General features: G+C 75.1%; 1 protein-coding gene across 1 annotated transcript in view; it reads left to right on the plus strand.

The window, feature by feature from the left end:
* The window catches only part of SZT2 (SZT2 subunit of KICSTOR complex), a 183277-nt gene that overhangs the window by 127079 nt on the left and 39555 nt on the right, over window positions 1-16643 (plus strand). Inside the window, 8 exon segments of the mRNA XM_089780666.1 lie at window positions 744-822; window positions 1916-2104; window positions 2210-2380; window positions 4535-4710; window positions 9266-9429; window positions 14641-14738; window positions 15789-15921; window positions 16014-16141. Of these exon segments, the coding sequence (XP_089636792.1) occupies window positions 744-822; window positions 1916-2104; window positions 2210-2380; window positions 4535-4710; window positions 9266-9429; window positions 14641-14738; window positions 15789-15921; window positions 16014-16141 (1138 nt within the window).

The following is a 16643-nucleotide window of genomic DNA, read 5'->3' on the forward strand; positions in this document are numbered from 1 at the left end:
CCCTGCCCCTGCGCCCCCAGCACAGCCAGCCCGGCGGGCTCCTCTCTGGGGCACCCCTGCCCCTGCGCCCCCAGCACAGCCAGCCCGGCGGGCTCCTCCCTGGGGCGCCCCTGCCCCTGCCCCCCCAGCACAGCCAGCCCGGCGGGCTCCTCCCTGGGGCGCCCCTGCCCCTGCCCCCCCAGCACAGCCAGCCCGGCGGGCTCCTCTCTGGGGCACCCCTGCCCCTGCGCCCCCAGCACAGCCAGCACAGCCAGCCCGGCGGGCTCCTCCCTGGGGCGCCCCTGCCCCTGCGCCCCCAGCACAGCCAGCCCGGTGGGCTCCTCCCTGGGGCGCCCCTGCCCCCCGCGCCCCCAGCACAGCCAGCCCGGCGGGCTCCTCCCTGGGGCGCCCCTGCCCCTGCCCCCCCAGCACAGCCAGCCCGGCGGGCTCCTCTCTGGGGCGCCCCTGCCCCTGCGCCCCCAGCACAGCCAGCCCGGCGGGCTCCTCTCTGGGGCACCCCTGCCCCTGCGCCCCCAGCACAGCCAGCCCAGCGGGCTCCTCCCTGGGGCGCCCCTGCCCCTGCCCCTCCAGCACAGCCAACCCGGCGGGCTCCTCTCTGGGGCGCCCCTGCCCCGGCCCGTGGGTGAAGGGTGACACAGCAGCACACGTGGCCGTGGGGCCAGGCCGGAGGCGGGGCGCGGGTGGGGCAGGCTCCAGGGGCTCTGCTGGCCTGGCAGGCCCTTCACCCTGCTCTCCGCTCCCAGCACCACTCCCCGCCGGGCGGCCCCGACCAGGATCTCTACCTGTACAACAAGCCGGGCGGCCAAGGCACCGGTGGCAAAGGTAGGGGCAGCGGCCAGGGCTGAGGGTCCCGGGGGGAGGGGGGGCAGGGCGCTGCCTCCAGTCCCCCAAGGAGCCCCCCCGCCATGGCAGCGGGGCCTCGGCAGGGCTTGGAGCGGCTCCCCTGCCCTCGTCCTGGCCGTGGGAGCAGCACTGGCTGGTGCAGGGTCCTGGGAGGGCCCCGGGGGCAGGCACCTGGCCATGGGGACGCTTCAGCGCTGGGGTCCTGGGCAGTGCAGCGCTGTTGGAGAAGAGCCACCCCCCCTCCCCCCACCCCGCGTGCCCGTCCGGGGCCAGGCCCCGCCCCGCCCCGCGTGCCCGTCCGGGGCCAGGCCCCGCCCCCCCCCCGCCCCGTGTGCCCGTCCGGGGCCAGGCCCCTCCCCGCCCCGTGTGCCCGTCCGGGGCCAGGCCCCTCCCCCCCCCCCCGTGTGCCCGTCCGGGACCCGGCCCCGCCCCCGCCCCGTCCCGTGTGCCCGTCCGGGGCCAGGCCCCGCCCCCGCCCCGCCCCGTGTGCCCGTCCGGGGCCAGGCCCTTCCCCCCACCCTTCCCCCCCCCCCGCCCGTGTGCCCGTCCGGGGCCAGGCCCCGCCCCCTCCCCCTGCCCCCCGTGTGCCCGGTCCAGGCCCTCCCCCCCCCCCCCGCCAGGCCCTTCCCCCCCCCCTGCTCCCCCCCCCCCGCCCTGTGTGCCCGTCCGGGGCCAGGCCCTGCCCCCCTGCCCCCGGGGCCCCCCCCCCCCCCCCCGCCCTGTGTGCCCGTCCGGGGCCAGGCCCTGCCCCCTCCCCCCACATCCCCAGGGCAGCGCCTGGCCCCGGTCCCACTCCCACTGTGGTTCGTGATGCCCTGAGTCTCTCCCTTCCCCCCCAGGGTGGGGAGTGAGCAGGCAGCTGCCCTGGGGCTCCGACCCACCAGTTCCTTGGGAGAGGTTTGCTGCTGGCTCCTCCAGCTCAGGGCGATGGGGCCGGGTGTCCTGTCGCTGGGGTCGTGGCTCCCTCGCTGGCGGTACCCTGAGCCAAGCGGGCAGGGGGTGGCGCCCTCAGGGACGTTCTCAGCCCCACCCCCAGGCACTCCTGCGCCGCGACTCAGCTCCTCTCTTGCAGGCATTGCCTGCCTGGCGCTGTCCTTCGTGGACGGGCGTGGCAGCCCCCTCTCGCTGGCGCACTGGGAACGGCCTGCCCCCCTGACGCTGGCCCCCTTCCCGCCGGGCACGGGCCTGCTGCCGGACGCAGACTTGGAGAGCCTCACTGCGGTCAGCCGGCACCACGCCGAGCCAGGCACCCGCCCACCAGGTGGGAATGCGCATCTCCGGGCGCCCAGCCCTGTCCCCCAATGTCCCTGGAGCTGGGGGCTCCCTCTGCAGCACCTGCGGCCCGGTGACTCCCCTCTCCCTGCAGCTGGCTGCGTGCTGGTGCGCGTGGACGTCTGGGAGAAGGGGAACGTCAGCCCCGTGCAGCTGTCGGAGAAGCTGCGCAGCGCCGTGCGTCACGCACTGTGTGACGCCGTCCTGGAGTTCCGCGTGCTGCCGGCCCCGCTCTGCCTGGAGCCCGAGGAGCCGGGCGCTGGGGGTAAGCCAGCTGCGTCCTGGAGCCCACGGGAGCCGGGCACTGGGGGTAAGCCAGCTGCGTCCTGGAGCCCGTGGGAGCCGGGCACTGGGGGTAAGCCAGCTGCGTCCTGGAGCCCACGGGAGCCGGGCACTGGAGGTAAGCCAGCTGCGTCCTGGAGCCCGAGGAGCCGGGCACTGGGGGTAAGCCAGCTGCGTCCTGGAGCCCGAGGAGCCGGGCACTGGAGGTAAGCCAGCTGCGTCCTGGAGCCCGAGGAGCCGGGCACTGGGGGTAAGCCAGCTGCGTCCTGGAGCCCGAGGAGCCGGGCGCTGGGGGTAAGCCAGCTGCGTCCTGGAGCCCGTGGGAGCCGGGCGCTGGGGGTAAGCCAGCTGCGTCCTGGAGCCCGTGGGAGCCGGGCGCTGGGGGTAAGCCAGCTGCGTCCTGGAGCCCGAGGAGCCGGGCACTGGGGGTAAGCCAGCTGCGTCCTGGAGCCCGAGGAGCCGGGCACTGGGGGTAAGCCAGCTGCGTCCTGGAGCCCGAGGAGCCGGGCACTGGGGGTAAGCCAGCTGCGTCCTGGAGCCCGAGGAGCCGGGCACTGGGGGTAAGCCAGCTGCGTCCTGGAGCCCGAGGAGCCGGGCACTGGGGGTAAGCCAGCTGCGTCCTGGAGCCCGTGGGAGCCGGGCGCTGGGGGTAAGCCAGCTGCGTCCTGGAGCCCGAGGAGCCGGGCGCTGGGGGTAAGCCAGCTGCGTCCTGGAGCCCGAGGAGCCGGGCACTGGGGGTAAGCCAGCTGCGTCCTGGAGCCCGAGGAGCCGGGCACTGGGGGTAAGCCAGCTGCGTCCTGGAGCCCGAGGAGCCGGGCACTGGGGGTAAGCCAGCTGCGTCCTGGAGCCCATGGGAGCCGGGCGCTGGGGGTAAGCCAGTTGCGTCCTGGAGCCCGTGGGAGCCGGGCGCTGGGGGTAAGCCAGTTGCGTCCTGGAGCCCGAGGAGCCGGGCACTGGGGGTAAGCCAGCTGCGTCCTGGAGCCCGAGGAGCCGGGCACTGGGGGTAAGCCAGCTGCGTCCTGGAGCCCGAGGAGCCGGGCACTGGGGGTAAGCCAGCTGCGTCCTGGAGCCCGAGGAACCGGGCACTGGGGGTAAGCCAGCTGCGTCCTGGAGCCCATGGGAGCCGGGCGCTGGGGGTAAGCCAGTTGCGTCCTGGAGCCCGTGGGAGCCGGGCGCTGGGGGTAAGCCAGCTGCGTCCTGGAGCCCGTGGGAGCCGGGCGCTGGGGGTAAGCCAGCTGCGTCCTGGAGCCCGAGGAGCCGGGCACTGGGGGTAAGCCAGCTGCGTCCTGGAGCCCGAGGAGCCGGGCACTGGGGGTAAGCCAGCTGCGTCCTGGAGCCCGAGGAGCCGGGCACTGGGGGTAAGCCAGCTGCGTCCTGGAGCCCGAGGAGCCGGGCACTGGGGGTAAGCCAGCTGCGTCCTGGAGCCCGAGGAACCGGGCGCTGGGGGTAAGCCAGCTGCGTCCTGGAGCCCGTGGGAGCCGGGCGCTGGGGGTAAGCCAGCTGCGTCCTGGAGCCCGTGGGAGCCGGGCGCTGGGGGTAAGCCAGCTGCGTCCTGGAGCCCGTGGGAGCCGGGCGTCGGGGTTAAGCCAGCTGCGTCCTGGAGCCCGTGGGAGCCGGGCGTCGGGGTTAAGCCAGCTGCGTCCTGGAGCCCGAGGAGCCGGGCACTGGGGGTAAGCCAGCTGCGTCCTGGAGCCCGTGGGAGCCGGGCGCTGGGGGTAAGCCAGCTGCGTCCTGGAGCCCGTGGGAGCCGGGCGCTGGGGGTAAGCCAGCTGCGTCCTGGAGCCCGTGGGAGCCGGGCGCTGGGGGTAAGCCAGCTGCGTCCTGGAGCCCGTGGGAGCCGGGCGTCGGGGTTAAGCCAGCTGCGTCCTGGAGCCCGTGGGAGCCGGGCGTCGGGGTTAAGCCAGCTGCGTCCTGGAGCCCGTGGGAGCCGGGCGTCGGGGTTAAGCCAGCTGCGTCCTGGAGCCCGTGGGAGCCGGGCGTCGGGGTTAAGCCAGCTGCGTCCTGGAGCCCGTGGGAGCCGGGGCCTGACTGCCCAGAAAGGGGGCAGCTCTGGCTCCCTGGCAGGCTGCAGCGGTGACCTGTTTGGCTCCAGCTCTGGCTCCAGTGCCCCCAGTTCTGACCCACAGCCTGTCTGCAGGAGGCCTCAAGAGGACTATGTCTGAGACCAAGGGGCTGGCTCTTTCTGCAGGCTGCGCAGGTGCCAGACAAACGCCCCCACCCCCCCTGCACTTCGCCTCGGGCCCTGGCGCCAGCTCCGGCGAGCCGCTCACGCCCACAAACAGGATGGGGCGCCGGAGCTTCTGGGACATGCTGGTAAGGCCAGAGGGACAGGGCTGGGCTGTCTGGTGGGGGTGGGGGCACCAGGGGCTGGGCCAGGGACTGGGCTGCCTGGCGGGGGGGCACCAGTGGCTGGGTTGGGCTGCCAGGCGGGGGGGCACCAGTGGCTGGGTTGGGCTGCCAGGCGGGGGGGCAGTCGGGCTGGGCTGCCTGGCGGGGGGGCAGTCGGGCTGGGCTGCCTGGCGGGGGGGCAGTCGGGCTGGGCTGGGCTGCCAGGCGGGGGGCAGTCGGGCTGGGCTGGGCTGCCAGGCGGGGGGGCAGTCGGGCTGGGCTGCCTGGCGGGGGGGCAGTTGGGCTGGGCTGGGCTGCCAGGCGGGGGGGCAGTCGGGCTGGGCTGCCTGGCGGGGGGGCAGTCGGGCTGGGCTGGGCTGCCAGGCGGGGGGGCAGTCGGGCTGGGCTGCCTGGCGGGGGGGCAGTTGGGCTGGGCTGGGCTGCCAGGCGGGGGGGCAGTCGGGCTGGGCTGCCTGGCGGGGGGTGTGACGTAGTGGGGGTACCTGGCTGGTTTCTATGCTGCTGGCTCTGGGGGAACCCCCACTGGCTGCCGTGGGTACCACGACCCAGCAAAACAGGATGAGTCACTATGCAAACCAGTGGCCAGACACCCCCCATGGAGAGGAACAAAGGAAGGTGGAATGCTGCCTTGGCTGGGGGGCAGGGCTGGAAGTGAGTGAGTTGGTTGGTGGCTGTCTGTGAGGATGGATGAGACAGCCTAGGGAGAGGAGCTGGAGTTTAGGGGCCCAGTCTCCCCCATCTCAAGGGGGCCTGAGGCATCCTAGCCCAGTTCCTGTGACCAGATTACATCTGTGCTGCGCTGTGCTGGAGGAGCAGTAAACCACCCTCAATTCCACTGGCTGGTGCAGTCTGTTTGCGCCATTTCGGGGTGCAGGAGACGGGGGACCCCAACGCGCCGTCACACTGTTCTCCCCCCTCCGAGAGCGAACTGAGCAGGGTCACTCCGCTCGTGACCTAGGGAAGTTCGGGTCCTCTGCGTGGGAACCCGCCCTGAGGACATGGGTGCTCCCCTTGACTCGGGCCGGCCGTGGCGAGGCCCCACATGAATTGGCTTCCCTCTGTCCACTCGCCGCCCCGCTCCAGGGCGACTGGCACAGGCCTGTCCTCGGGGGTCACACCCACCCTTCCGCTGGCCTTGATCTCTGGCCGGGGTCTCTCGGGCCAGGGCCATGAGCCCAGCGAGCCTTCTCTGGACAGCCAGGGCGGCTTCCACCCCCGAAGCTCCATCCAGGGAGGACTTCCCCTCCCATAACTCTCTCAGCAAGCCCAGAGGGTCTATCTGGGGTAGAGACCCCCAAGCCGCGTTCCTCCTGTCTTGGGCCTTCCCGCCCCTCTGGCAGGAGTCACAGGACCGGCAGTACCGCTGCACGGCTGTAAAGATTCCCGGCCAGTAGAAGTGCTGGAGCAGCTTCAGCCGGGTGCTCCGGATCCCCCGGTGGCCCCCAACGGGGACATCGTGGGCCAAATACAGCAGCTTGAGGCGATACTTTCGGGGGACGACCAGCTGCCGCTCTACCCTTCATGCCCTCGCCTTCCTGGGGGGGAGCCACTCACGGAACAGGAGCCCACGCTCCCGCAGGAATCTCTCCTGGCCACCTCTCCCCCGGGGCTGAGCTGCACGGAGGCCAGCCTGGTCCCTCAGCCTCTGCAAGGAGGGGTCTGCCTGCACCTCAGCCTGGAATTCAGCTGCTGAGGCAGGGATCGGGACCTGTTCCCCACCTCTGCCTAGGTCCGGAGTCCCAGCCTGGCTGGACCCCGTGTCCACTGGGATGGGACCCTGAGGACGCTGCCAGGAGTCCTTCCCTGGACCCACGTTGTCAGCCCCCCGCTGGCTCTGGCTCCGGGTAGTGACTAGAGCCCGCTGGGATTCATGGGGCCACTCCTCTAGGTCGTTCCCCATCAGCACCTCGGTGGGCAAGTGCGGGTGCACCCCCACTTCCTTGAGGCCCTCCTTGGCCCCCCATTTCAGATGCACCCTGGCTACAGGCACCTTAAACGGGGACCCGTCTATGCCCTTCAGGGTCAGCTGCGCGTGGGGTAGTATCCGCTCCTGGGCCACTATGTCAGATCGGGCCAGAGTCACCTCCGCCCCCGTGTCCCAGAAGCCCGTCACCTTCCTACCATCCACCTCCAGGGGTATGAGGCACTCGCTCCGCAGGGGCCGTCCTGCCCCCACCCGGTACACGGAGAAATCCGCCTCCTGAGAATCAGACCTCCCAGGGGAGGTGCACTGAGCATCCTTCCCCTCTCTCTGAGCTGAGGTTTGCCTGCCAGCCCCTGCCTCTGGGGCAGCCTGCCCTTCCTCCCGCCCCAGCCAGTTAACCCTGGACAGTCCCCGGTCCTGGGACCTGGTGCACTGAGCCCTCTTGTGGCCTTTTTGCCCACAGCGCTGGCAAGTTAGGCTTTGGGCTGTCTCTGTCCAGGCCCTGGCTGGTTCTCTGGGGCGCAGACGACCTGTTCCTTGGTCTCGCCCCGTAGTTGACTCCCTCCGTCGCTCAGCCGAGATCCGGTCTCTGCGCGGTTCCCTTTCTCTCCGGGACTCCCGTTCACACCCGGACCGGCTCTCCGTGAACTCATCCGCCAGTCTCCCGGCCTCCTGGGGGTTCTCTGGTCTCCGGTCCTTGAGCCACAGCCTCAGTTTGGGTGGGCACGCTTCATAGAACTGCTCCATCATGACCAGCTTGAGCAGCTCCTCTGCGGTCTGGGCTCCAACTCCAGACACCCACTTGCGGCAGTATTGCGCCAGGCGGGAGGCCAGGTCCACATAGGTCTCCCGTGGCCCTTTCTGTACCCCCCGGAACTTCTTCCTGTACATCTCGGGGGTCAGCCCGAACTTGTGCAGCAGGGCCTCCTTGACGCGGTTGTAATCCCCTGGCTGTAGGTCCTCCAGCTGACTGAGCACTCCGGCTGCCTCCTGGCTCAGTGCGGGGATGAGCTCCTGCAGCCAGTCAGCTGGGGGAACCCGTTGCAGTCCACAGGCCCTCTCAAAGGCACTGAGGAACCCGTCTATGTCACCCATGTCCTTCAATTGGGCCACCACGAGCCTCTCCAAGCGTCTGGCAGTCCTGGGACCCTGGGGCCCATCCGCACTTGGCGCAGCCGGTGCCCCGCCGGTTCTCCGCTCTGCCATGGCCAGCTCATGCTGCCGCTGCCTCTCTCGATCTTGGCGCTCCCTCTCTCGATCTTGGCGCTCCTTCTCTCGGTCCTCTACTTCCAATTCCCTGATCCGCAGCTGGATCTCCAGCCGCCGCAGCTCCGCTGGGCTGGCCCCTGCCCTAGATGGGCTACGGCTTGCAGGCCTCCCGGGAGACGCTGTCTCATCTCTCCGTTGGGTTCCAGCGCTCCTCCCCCTCTCTGAGCCTGACACACTCTCAGGGGGGGTCTGGCTGCTTCCCCTGGGGACAAGATCCTGGCCCTGTGGCTGGTCATTATCTTCCAGCTGGGCAATCAGCTGGGCCTTGGTTGCTTTCCGCACAGGCAAGCCCCTCTCTCTGCACAGCCCCACCAGCTCTGCCTTCAAGAGTCGGGCGTAGGCCATCTGCCCGCTGGGCCCCTCGGTGCAGACTCACCAGTCTAGTGCTGCAGCGCCCCCCGATTCCCAGGAACCGCTTCGCTCTGTCTCCAGCATGCCTGGCTCCAGGGCTCTTGCTTCTACTGCGCCTTGTCGCTTGCCGCTTGAAGCTCCATCCACGGGGTGCAGTGCATCCCACCCCTGACACCAGTGTGACGGCGCGTTGGGGTCCCCCGTCTCCTGCACCCCGAAATGGCGCAAACAGACTGCACCAGCCAGTGGAATTGAGGGTGGTTTATTGCTCCTCCAGCACAGCGCAGCACAGATGTAGTCTGGTCACAGGAACTGGGCTAGGATGCCTCAGGCCCCCTTGAGATGGGGGAGACTGGGCCCCTAAACTCCAGCTCCTCTCCCTAGGCTGTCTCATCCATCCTCACAGACAGCCACCAACCAACTCACTCACTTCCAGCCCTGCCCCCCAGCCAAGGCAGCATTCCACCTTCCTTTGTTCCTCTCCATGGGGGGTGTCTGGCCACTGGTTTGCATAGTGACTCATCCTGTTTTGCTGGGTCGTGGTACCCACAGCAGCCAGTGGGGGTTCCCCCAGAGCCAGCAGCATAGAAACCAGCCAGGTACCCCCACTACGTCACAGGGGGGCAGTCGGGCTGGGCTGGGCTGCCTGGCGGGGGGGCAGTCGGGCTGGGCTGCCTGGCGGGGGGGCAGTTGGGCTGGGCTGGGCTGCCAGGCGGGGGGGCAGTCGGGCTGGGCTGCCTGGCGGGGGGGCAGTTGGGCTGGGCTGGGCTGCCAGGCGGGGGGGCAGTCGTGCTGGGCTGGGCTGCCTGGCGGGGGGGCAGTCGGGCTGGGCTGGGCTGCCTGGCGGGGGGGCAGTCGGGCTGGGCTGCCCGGCGGGGGGGCAGTCGGGCTGGGCTGGGCTGCCCGGCGGGGGGGGGCCGAGGAAGTGCAGGGCCTAGTGCTGAGGGGTCACCTGAGCTGGGGCCCCTCCCCCAGAGCAAGGCCGACTCCTCAGAGCTGGGCAGCCCCAAAACCACGGACGACATCGTGCTGGAGCGGCCGGAGGAGAGTCGCACGCGGCGCCGTCACAAGACGGAGACTGTCAAGCAGCCCCCGAGCCAGGAGCGCGGCCCCACCCCCGACCTGGAGCAGGCCCAGAGGTGAGAGCCCCCGGCCGGCCAGGCCCCCGGCGTCCCCCCTCCCCTCCAGCCGGCCAGGCCCCCGGCGTCCCCCCTCCCCTCCAGCCGGCCAGGCCCCCGGCGTCCCCCCTCCCCTCCGGCCGGCCAGGCCCCCGGCGTCCCCCCCCCTCCCCTCCGGCCGGCCAGGCCCCCGGCGTCCCCCCTCCCCTCCAGCCGGCCAGGCCCCCGGCGTCCCCCCCCCTCCCCTCCGGCCGGCCAGGCCCCCGGCGTCCCCCCTCCCCTCCAGCCGGCCAGGCCCCCGGCGTCCCCCCCCCGCTGTCCCTCCGGCCGGCCAGGCCCCCGGCGTCCCCCCCCCTCCCCTCCGGCCGGCCAGGCCCCCGGCGTCCCCCCCCTCCCCTCCGGCCGGCCAGGCCCCCGGCGTCCCCCCCCCTGTTGTCCCTCCGGCCGGCCAGGCCCCCGGCGTCCCCCCCCTCCCCTCCGGCCGGCCAGGCCCCCGGCGTCCCCCCCCCTGTTGTCCCTCCGGCCGGCCAGGCCCCCGGCGTCCCCCCCCCCTCCCCTCCGGCCGGCCAGGCCCCCGGTGTCCCCCCCCCCGCTGTCCCTCCGGCCGGCCAGGCCCCCGGCGTCCCCCCCTCTGGTGTCCTTCCGGCCGGCCAGGCCCCTGGCGTCCCCCCCTCTGCTGTCCCTCCGGCCGGCCAGGCCCCCGGCGTCCCTCCCCTCGGCTGTCCCTCCGGCCGGCCAGGCCCCTGGCGTCCCCCCCTCTGCTGTCCTTCCGGCCGGCCAGGCCCCTGGCGTCCCCCACTCTGCTGTCCCTCCGGCCGGCCAGGCCCCCGGCGTCCCCCCCCTTGGTTGTCCCTCCGGCCGGCCAGGCCCCCCGGCGCCCCCCTCTCTGCTGTCCCTCCGGCCGGCCAGGCCCCTGGCGTCCCCCTCGGCTGTCCGGCCGGCCAGGCCCCCGGCGTCCCCCCCTCGGCTGTCCCTCCGGCCGGCCAGGCCCCCGGCGTCCCCCCCCTCTGCTGTCCCTCCGGCCGGCCAGGCCCCCGGCGTCCCCCCCCCTGTTGTCCCTCCGGCCGGCCAGGCCCCCGGCGTCCCCCCCCCCTCCCCTCCGGCCGGCCAGGCCCCCGGTGTCCCCCCCCCGCTGTCCCTCCGGCCGGCCAGGCCCCCGGCGTCCCCCCCTCTGGTGTCCTTCCGGCCGGCCAGGCCCCCGGCGTCCCCCCCTCTGCTGTCCCTCCGGCCGGCCAGGCCCCCGGCGTCCCTCCCCTCGGCTGTCCCTCCGGCCGGCCAGGCCCCTGGCGTCCCCCCCTCTGCTGTCCTTCCGGCCGGCCAGGCCCTGGCGTCCCCCCACTCTGCTGTCCCTCCGGCCGGCCAGGCCCCCGGCGTCCCCCCCCTCGGCTGTCCCTCCGGCCGGCCAGGCCCCCGGCGTCCCCCCCCTTGGTTGTCCCTCCGGCCGGCCAGGCCCCCGGCGTCCCCCCACTCTGCTGTCCCTCCGGCCGGCCAGGCCCCTGGCGTCCCCTCGGCTGTCCGGCCGGCCAGGCCCCCGGTGTCCCCCCTTGGCTGTCCCTCCGGCCGGCCAGGCCCCCGTCGTCCCCCTCTCTGCTGTCCCTCCGGCCGGCCAGGCCCCCGGCGTCCCTCCCCTCGGCTGTCCCTCCGGCCGGCCAGGCCCCCGGTGTCCCCCCCTCTGCTGTCCCTCCGGCCGGCCAGGCCCCCGGCGTCCCCCCCTCTGCTGTCCCTCCGGCCGGCCAGGCCCCCGGCGTTCCCCCTCCCCTCCGGCCGGCCAGGCCCCCGGCGTCCCCCCCTCTGCTGTCCCTCCGGCCGGCCAGGCCCCCGGCGTCCCCCCCTCTGCTGTCCCTCCGGCCGGCCAGGCCCCCGGCGTCCCTCCCCTCGGCTGTCCCTCCGGCCGGCCAGGCCCCCGGCGTCCCCCCCTCTGCTGTCCCTCCGGCCGGCCAGGCCCCCGGCGTCCCCCCCTCTGCTGTCCCTCCGGCCGGCCAGGCCCCCGGCGTTCCCCCCTCTGCTGTCCCTCCGGCCGGCCAGGCCCCCGGCGTCCCCCCCTCTGCTGTCCCTCCGGCCGGCCAGGCCCCCGGCGTCCCCCCCTCTGCTGTCCCTCCGGCCGGCCAGGCCCCCGGTGTCCCCCCCTGGCTGTCCCTCCGGCCGGCCAGGCCCCCGGCGTCCCCCCCCTCGGCTGTCCCTCCGGCCGGCCAGGCCCCCGGCGTTCCCCCCTCTGCTGTCCCTCCGGCCGGCCAGGCCCCCGGCGTCCCCCCCCTTGGTTGTCCCTCCGGCCGGCCAGGCCCCCGGCGTCCCCCCCTCGGCTGTCCCTCCGGCCGGCCAGGCCCCCGGCGTCCCCCCCTCTGCTGTCCCTCCGGCCGGCCAGGCCCCCGGCGTCCCCCCCTCTGCTGTCCCTCCGGCCGGCCAGGCCCCCGGTGTCCCCCCCTTGGCTGTCCCTCCGGCCGGCCAGGCCCCCGGCGTCCCCCCCCTTGGTTGTCCCTCCGGCCGGCCAGGCCCCCGGCGTCCCCCCCTCGGCTGTCCCTCCGGCCGGCCAGGCCCCCGGCGTCCCCCCCTCGGCTGTCCCTCCGGCCGGCCAGGCCCCCGGCGTCCCCCCCCTCGGCTGTCCCTCCGGCCGGCCAGGCCCCCGGCGTTCCCCCCTCTGCTGTCCCTCCGGCCGGCCAGGCCCCCGGCGTCCCCCCCTCTGCTGTCCCTCCGGCCGGCCAGGCCCCCGGCGTCCCCCCCTCTGCTGTCCCTCCGGCCGGCCAGGCCCCCGGCGTCCCCCCCTTGGCTGTCCCTCCGGCCGGCCAGGCCCCCGGCGTCCCCCCCCTTGGTTGTCCCTCCGGCCGGCCAGGCCCCCGGCGTCCCCCCCTCGGCTGTCCCTCCGGCCGGCCAGGCCCCCGGCGTCCCCCCCTCTGCTGTCCCTCCGGCCGGCCAGGCCCCTGGCGTCCCCCCCTCGGCTGTCCGGCCGGCCAGGCCCCGGTGTCCCCCCCCTTGGCTGTCCCTCCGGCCGGCCAGGCCCCCGTCGTCCCCCTCTCTGCTGTCCCTCCGGCCGGCCAGGCCCCCGGCGTCCCTCCCCTCGGCTGTCCCTCCGGCCGGCCAGGCCCCCGGTGTCCCCCCCTCTGCTGTCCCTCCGGCCGGCCAGGCCCCCGGCGTCCCCCCCTCTGCTGTCCCTCCGGCCGGCCAGGCCCCCGGCGTTCCCCCTCCCCTCCGGCCGGCCAGGCCCCCGGCGTCCCCCCCTCTGCTGTCCCTCCGGCCGGCCAGGCCCCCGGCGTCCCCCCCTCTCTGCTGTCCCTCCGGCCGGCCAGGCCCCCGGCGTCCCTCCCCTCGGCTGTCCCTCCGGCCGGCCAGGCCCCCGGCGTCCCCCCCTCTGCTGTCCCTCCGGCCGGCCAGGCCCCCGGCGTCCCCCCCTCTGCTGTCCCTCCGGCCGGCCAGGCCCCCGGCGTTCCCCTCTGCTGTCCCTCCGGCCGGCCAGGCCCCCGGCGTCCCCCCCTCTGCTGTCCCTCCGGCCGGCCAGGCCCCCGGCGTCCCCCCCTCTGCTGTCCCTCCGGCCGGCCAGGCCCCCGGTGTCCCCCCCTTGGCTGTCCCTCCGGCCGGCCAGGCCCCCGGCGTCCCCCCCTCGGCTGTCCCTCCGGCCGGCCAGGCCCCCGGCGTCCCCCCCTTGGTTGTCCCTCCGGCCGGCCAGGCCCCCGGCGTCCCTCCCCTCGGCTGTCCCTCCGGCCGGCCAGGCCCCCGGCGTCCCCCCCTCGGCTGTCCCTCCGGCCGGCCAGGCCCCCGGCGTTCCCCCCTCTGCTGTCCCTCCGGCCGGCCAGGCCCCCGGCGTCCCCCCCCTTGGTTGTCCCTCCGGCCGGCCAGGCCCCCGGCGTCCCCCCCTCGGCTGTCCCTCCGGCCGGCCAGGCCCCCGGCGTCCCCCCTCTGCTGTCCCTCCGGCCGGCCAGGCCCCCGGCGTCCCCCCCTCTGCTGTCCCTCCGGCCGGCCAGGCCCCCGGTGTCCCCCCCTCGGCTGTCCCTCCGGCCGGCCAGGCCCCCGGCGTCCCCCCCTCTGCTGTCCCTCCGGCCGGCCAGGCCCCCGGCGTCCCCCCCCTGCTGTCCCTCCGGCCGGCCAGGCCCCCGGCGTCCCCCCCTCTGCTGTCCCTCCGGCCGGCCAGGCCCCCGGCGTCCCCCCTCTGCTGTCCCTCCGGCTGGCCAGGCCCCCAGCGTTCCCCTCCCCTCCGGCCGGCCAGGCCCCCGGCGTCCCCCCCTCGGCTGTCCCTCCGGCCGGCCAGGCCCCCAGCGTTCCCCCCTCCCCTCCGGCCGGCCAGGCCCCCGGCGTCCCCCCCTCAGCTGTCCCTCCGGCCGGCCAGGCCCCCGGCGTCCCCCCCTCGGCTGTCCCTCCGGCCGGCCAGGCCCCCGGCGTCCCCCCCTCCTGCTGTCCCTCCGGCCGGCCAGGCCCCCGGCGTCCCCCCCTCTGCTGTCCCTCCGGCCGGCCAGGCCCCCGGCGTCCCCCCCCTCCCCTCCGGCCGGCCAGGCCCCCGGCGTCCCCCCCTCTGCTGTCCCTCCGGCCGGCCAGGCCCCCGGCGTCCCTCCCCTCGGCTGTCCCTCCGGCCGGCCAGGCCCCCGGCGTCCCCCCCTCTGCTGTCCCTCCGGCCGGCCAGGCCCCCGGCGTCCCCCCCTCTGTTGTCCCTCCGGCCGGCCAGGCCCCCGGCGTCCCCCCCTCTGCTGTCCCTCCGGCCGGCCAGGCCCCCGGCGTCCCTCCCCTCGGCTGTCCCTCCGGCCGGCCAGGCCCCCGGCGTCCCCCCCTCTGCTGTCCCTCCGGCCGGCCAGGCCCCCGGCGTCCCCCCCTCTGCTGTCCCTCCGGCCGGCCAGGCCCCCGGCGTCCCCCCCCTCGGCTGTCCCTCCGGCCGGCCAGGCCCCCGGCGTCCCCCCCTCTGTTGTCCCTCCGGCCGGCCAGGCCCCCGGCGTCCCCCCCTCTGCTGTCCCTCCGGCCGGCCAGGCCCCCGGCGTCCCCCCCTCTGCTGTCCCTCCGGCCGGCCAGGCCCCCGGCGTCCCCCCTCCCCTCCGGCCGACCAGCCAGTATGGGAACTCGCGCAGTGTGGGACTGTGGGGCTGGCTGCCGGGCTGGTGGCACTGGTGGGCATGCGCAGCACAGCTCTGAGCAAGGGGGCTGTAGCAACCCCATTGACATAGGAGCCTAATTGGGGTCCCCCTCCAACCCCTCACTTCTGCTGCGCACTGCCTGCTGCCGGCTTCTGGCCTCACCCGGCCCCTCCCTGCTCCACAGGCGCCACCTCTGCCAGCTGGAGGAAGGGGCCGTGGGCACCCTGCACCCGCTCTTCAGCCGCACCTGCCAGCAGTGGATGGCGTTCATGGGTCGGCTGGGTAAGTGCCCCGCGTCCTCCCCCATCACCCAGTGCAGCCTGTGGGTCCCTATGGAACCGTACTCCCCTGCCCCTGCCCCCGCCCCCAAATGCTGAGTGCCGGCCTCCGACAGCTGCTGAGGACGAGGCCCGGGCCTGCCTGGGCGACCTGTGGCTCTCCCCAGCCCCTCTCCGGGCTCGGCGTGGGGGCTCCTGCCAGAGGGGCGAGGCGAGCCCCAGGTCCCACCCACGCAGCCCCTGCCCGGCAAGGACAGACAGGGAGCAGAGCCCCTGCGGCGTCGCAAGGCGGGGGCTGCCAGGCAGCGCCCCCTTGCTGTGCTCACTTAGCTCTCTGGGGCGGGGCAGCACAGTTGTTGCCATGGGGCGATGGGAATGGGACCCCTTGCCCATGGTCACAGGGTGTGGGGCGGAGCAGGGAACCCAGGTCTTGAATTCCTAGGACAGTGACAGGGCACACCCACTGGGCCAACCCTGACTTTCCTGGGCCTCATGGCTCTTCCCCAGGTTCTGCCGAGTGGGTCCCTACTAGGCTGCTCACAGATGCGCTGAGAGCCAGCAGGAGGCTGGCTCCCCTGGCTCCCGGCCGGCTCCCCTGGCTCCCGGCTGGCTGGCTCCCGGCCGGCTCCCCTGGCTCCCGGCTGGCTGGCTCCCGGCCGGCTCCCCTGGCTCCCGGCTGGCTGGCTCCCGGCCGGCTCCCCTGGCTCCCGGCCGGCTCCCCTGGCTCCCGGCTGGCTGGCTCCCGGCCGGCTCCCCTGGCTCCCGGCTGGCTGGCTCCCGGCCGGCTCCCCTGGCTCCCGGCTGGCTGGCTCCCGGCCGGCTCCCCTGGCTCCCGGCTGGCTGGCTCCCGGCCGGCTCCCCTGGCTCCCGGCTGGCTGGCTCCCGGCCGGCTCCCCTGGCTCCCGGCTGGCTGGCTCCCGGCCGGCTCCCCTGGCTCCCGGCTGGCTGGCTCCCGGCCGGCTCCCCTGGCTCCCGGCTGGCTGGCTCCCGGCCGGCTCCCCTGGCTCCCGGCCGGCACCTGGTGTGTCTGGCTTATGCTGTTTCTGTGTGGCAGGGTGTCCCTCGGTGCAGCAGTGCTCCCTGGAGATGGTCTCCCGCTTCCTGCTCCCCTCCATCCTGGAGGAGGTGGTGAGCCTGGTCACGGCCCTGGCGAGTGACACCACCGTCAGGGTGTTCCAGCAGCACCGGTGAGTGTTGCGTGTGGGACGGGGAGCCGACCTGGGGGGGTGTCGTAGCCAGGCTCCCTGTGCCGATGCTCCGTGTGGGACTCTCCCTGCAGCTTTCCTCAGGGCACCGCCTTCCTGCCACACAGCCCCAGCCAGAGCTCCAGTCCTCGGCCTGCCGCCGCCCGCCACTTCCTCCTCTTGGGCCGCAGCATCCACCAGTGGCGCCACAGCACTGAGCAGGGTGAGCGCGGGTGTGGGCTGGGCGGCGGGGCGGGCCCGGAGCAGGCCGGGGGCATGTGGGGCGGTGCCGGGGAGCAGGCCAAGGGTCCCGAGCGGGCAGTGCCGGGGGCCGGGGCAGGCAGCGATTAGCTGCACCTGCCAGGCGCTGGGCTCAGATGGCTCCTGGCCCCGTCCAGCCGAGTTCCCTGCTGGGGCTCGGCATGGGAGCGTGGGCTGGGTTGCTGGATGGGCGTGTTCTGCCCAAGGGCTGCCCCCCTCCCAGGCCGGCTGCCCTGGAGCTGAGGGCTGCTGCACAGCCTGGCTACTCCGGCCCAGCGCCCTGCGCGGAGGCTGGGCCGGGCCACCATCCGCAGCCGGGGGGGCCGGGCCTGCCCCCGAGAGGTGTGACAGCTCCCGCGCTGCCCTGCTCCCTCGGCAGAGGGCTTGGCCGGCTCAGACGCTGCCGCCTGCTCTCCCGCAGTGCCCGTGTGGGGAGGAGGGGCATGAGTCCGGCGGGCTCTGCG

The sequence above is a fragment of the Pelodiscus sinensis genome, chromosome 9, assembly GCF_052426305.1.
Source record: "Pelodiscus sinensis isolate ZL-2025 chromosome 9, ASM5242630v1, whole genome shotgun sequence".
Classification (NCBI taxonomy): Eukaryota; Metazoa; Chordata; order Testudines; family Trionychidae; genus Pelodiscus; species Pelodiscus sinensis.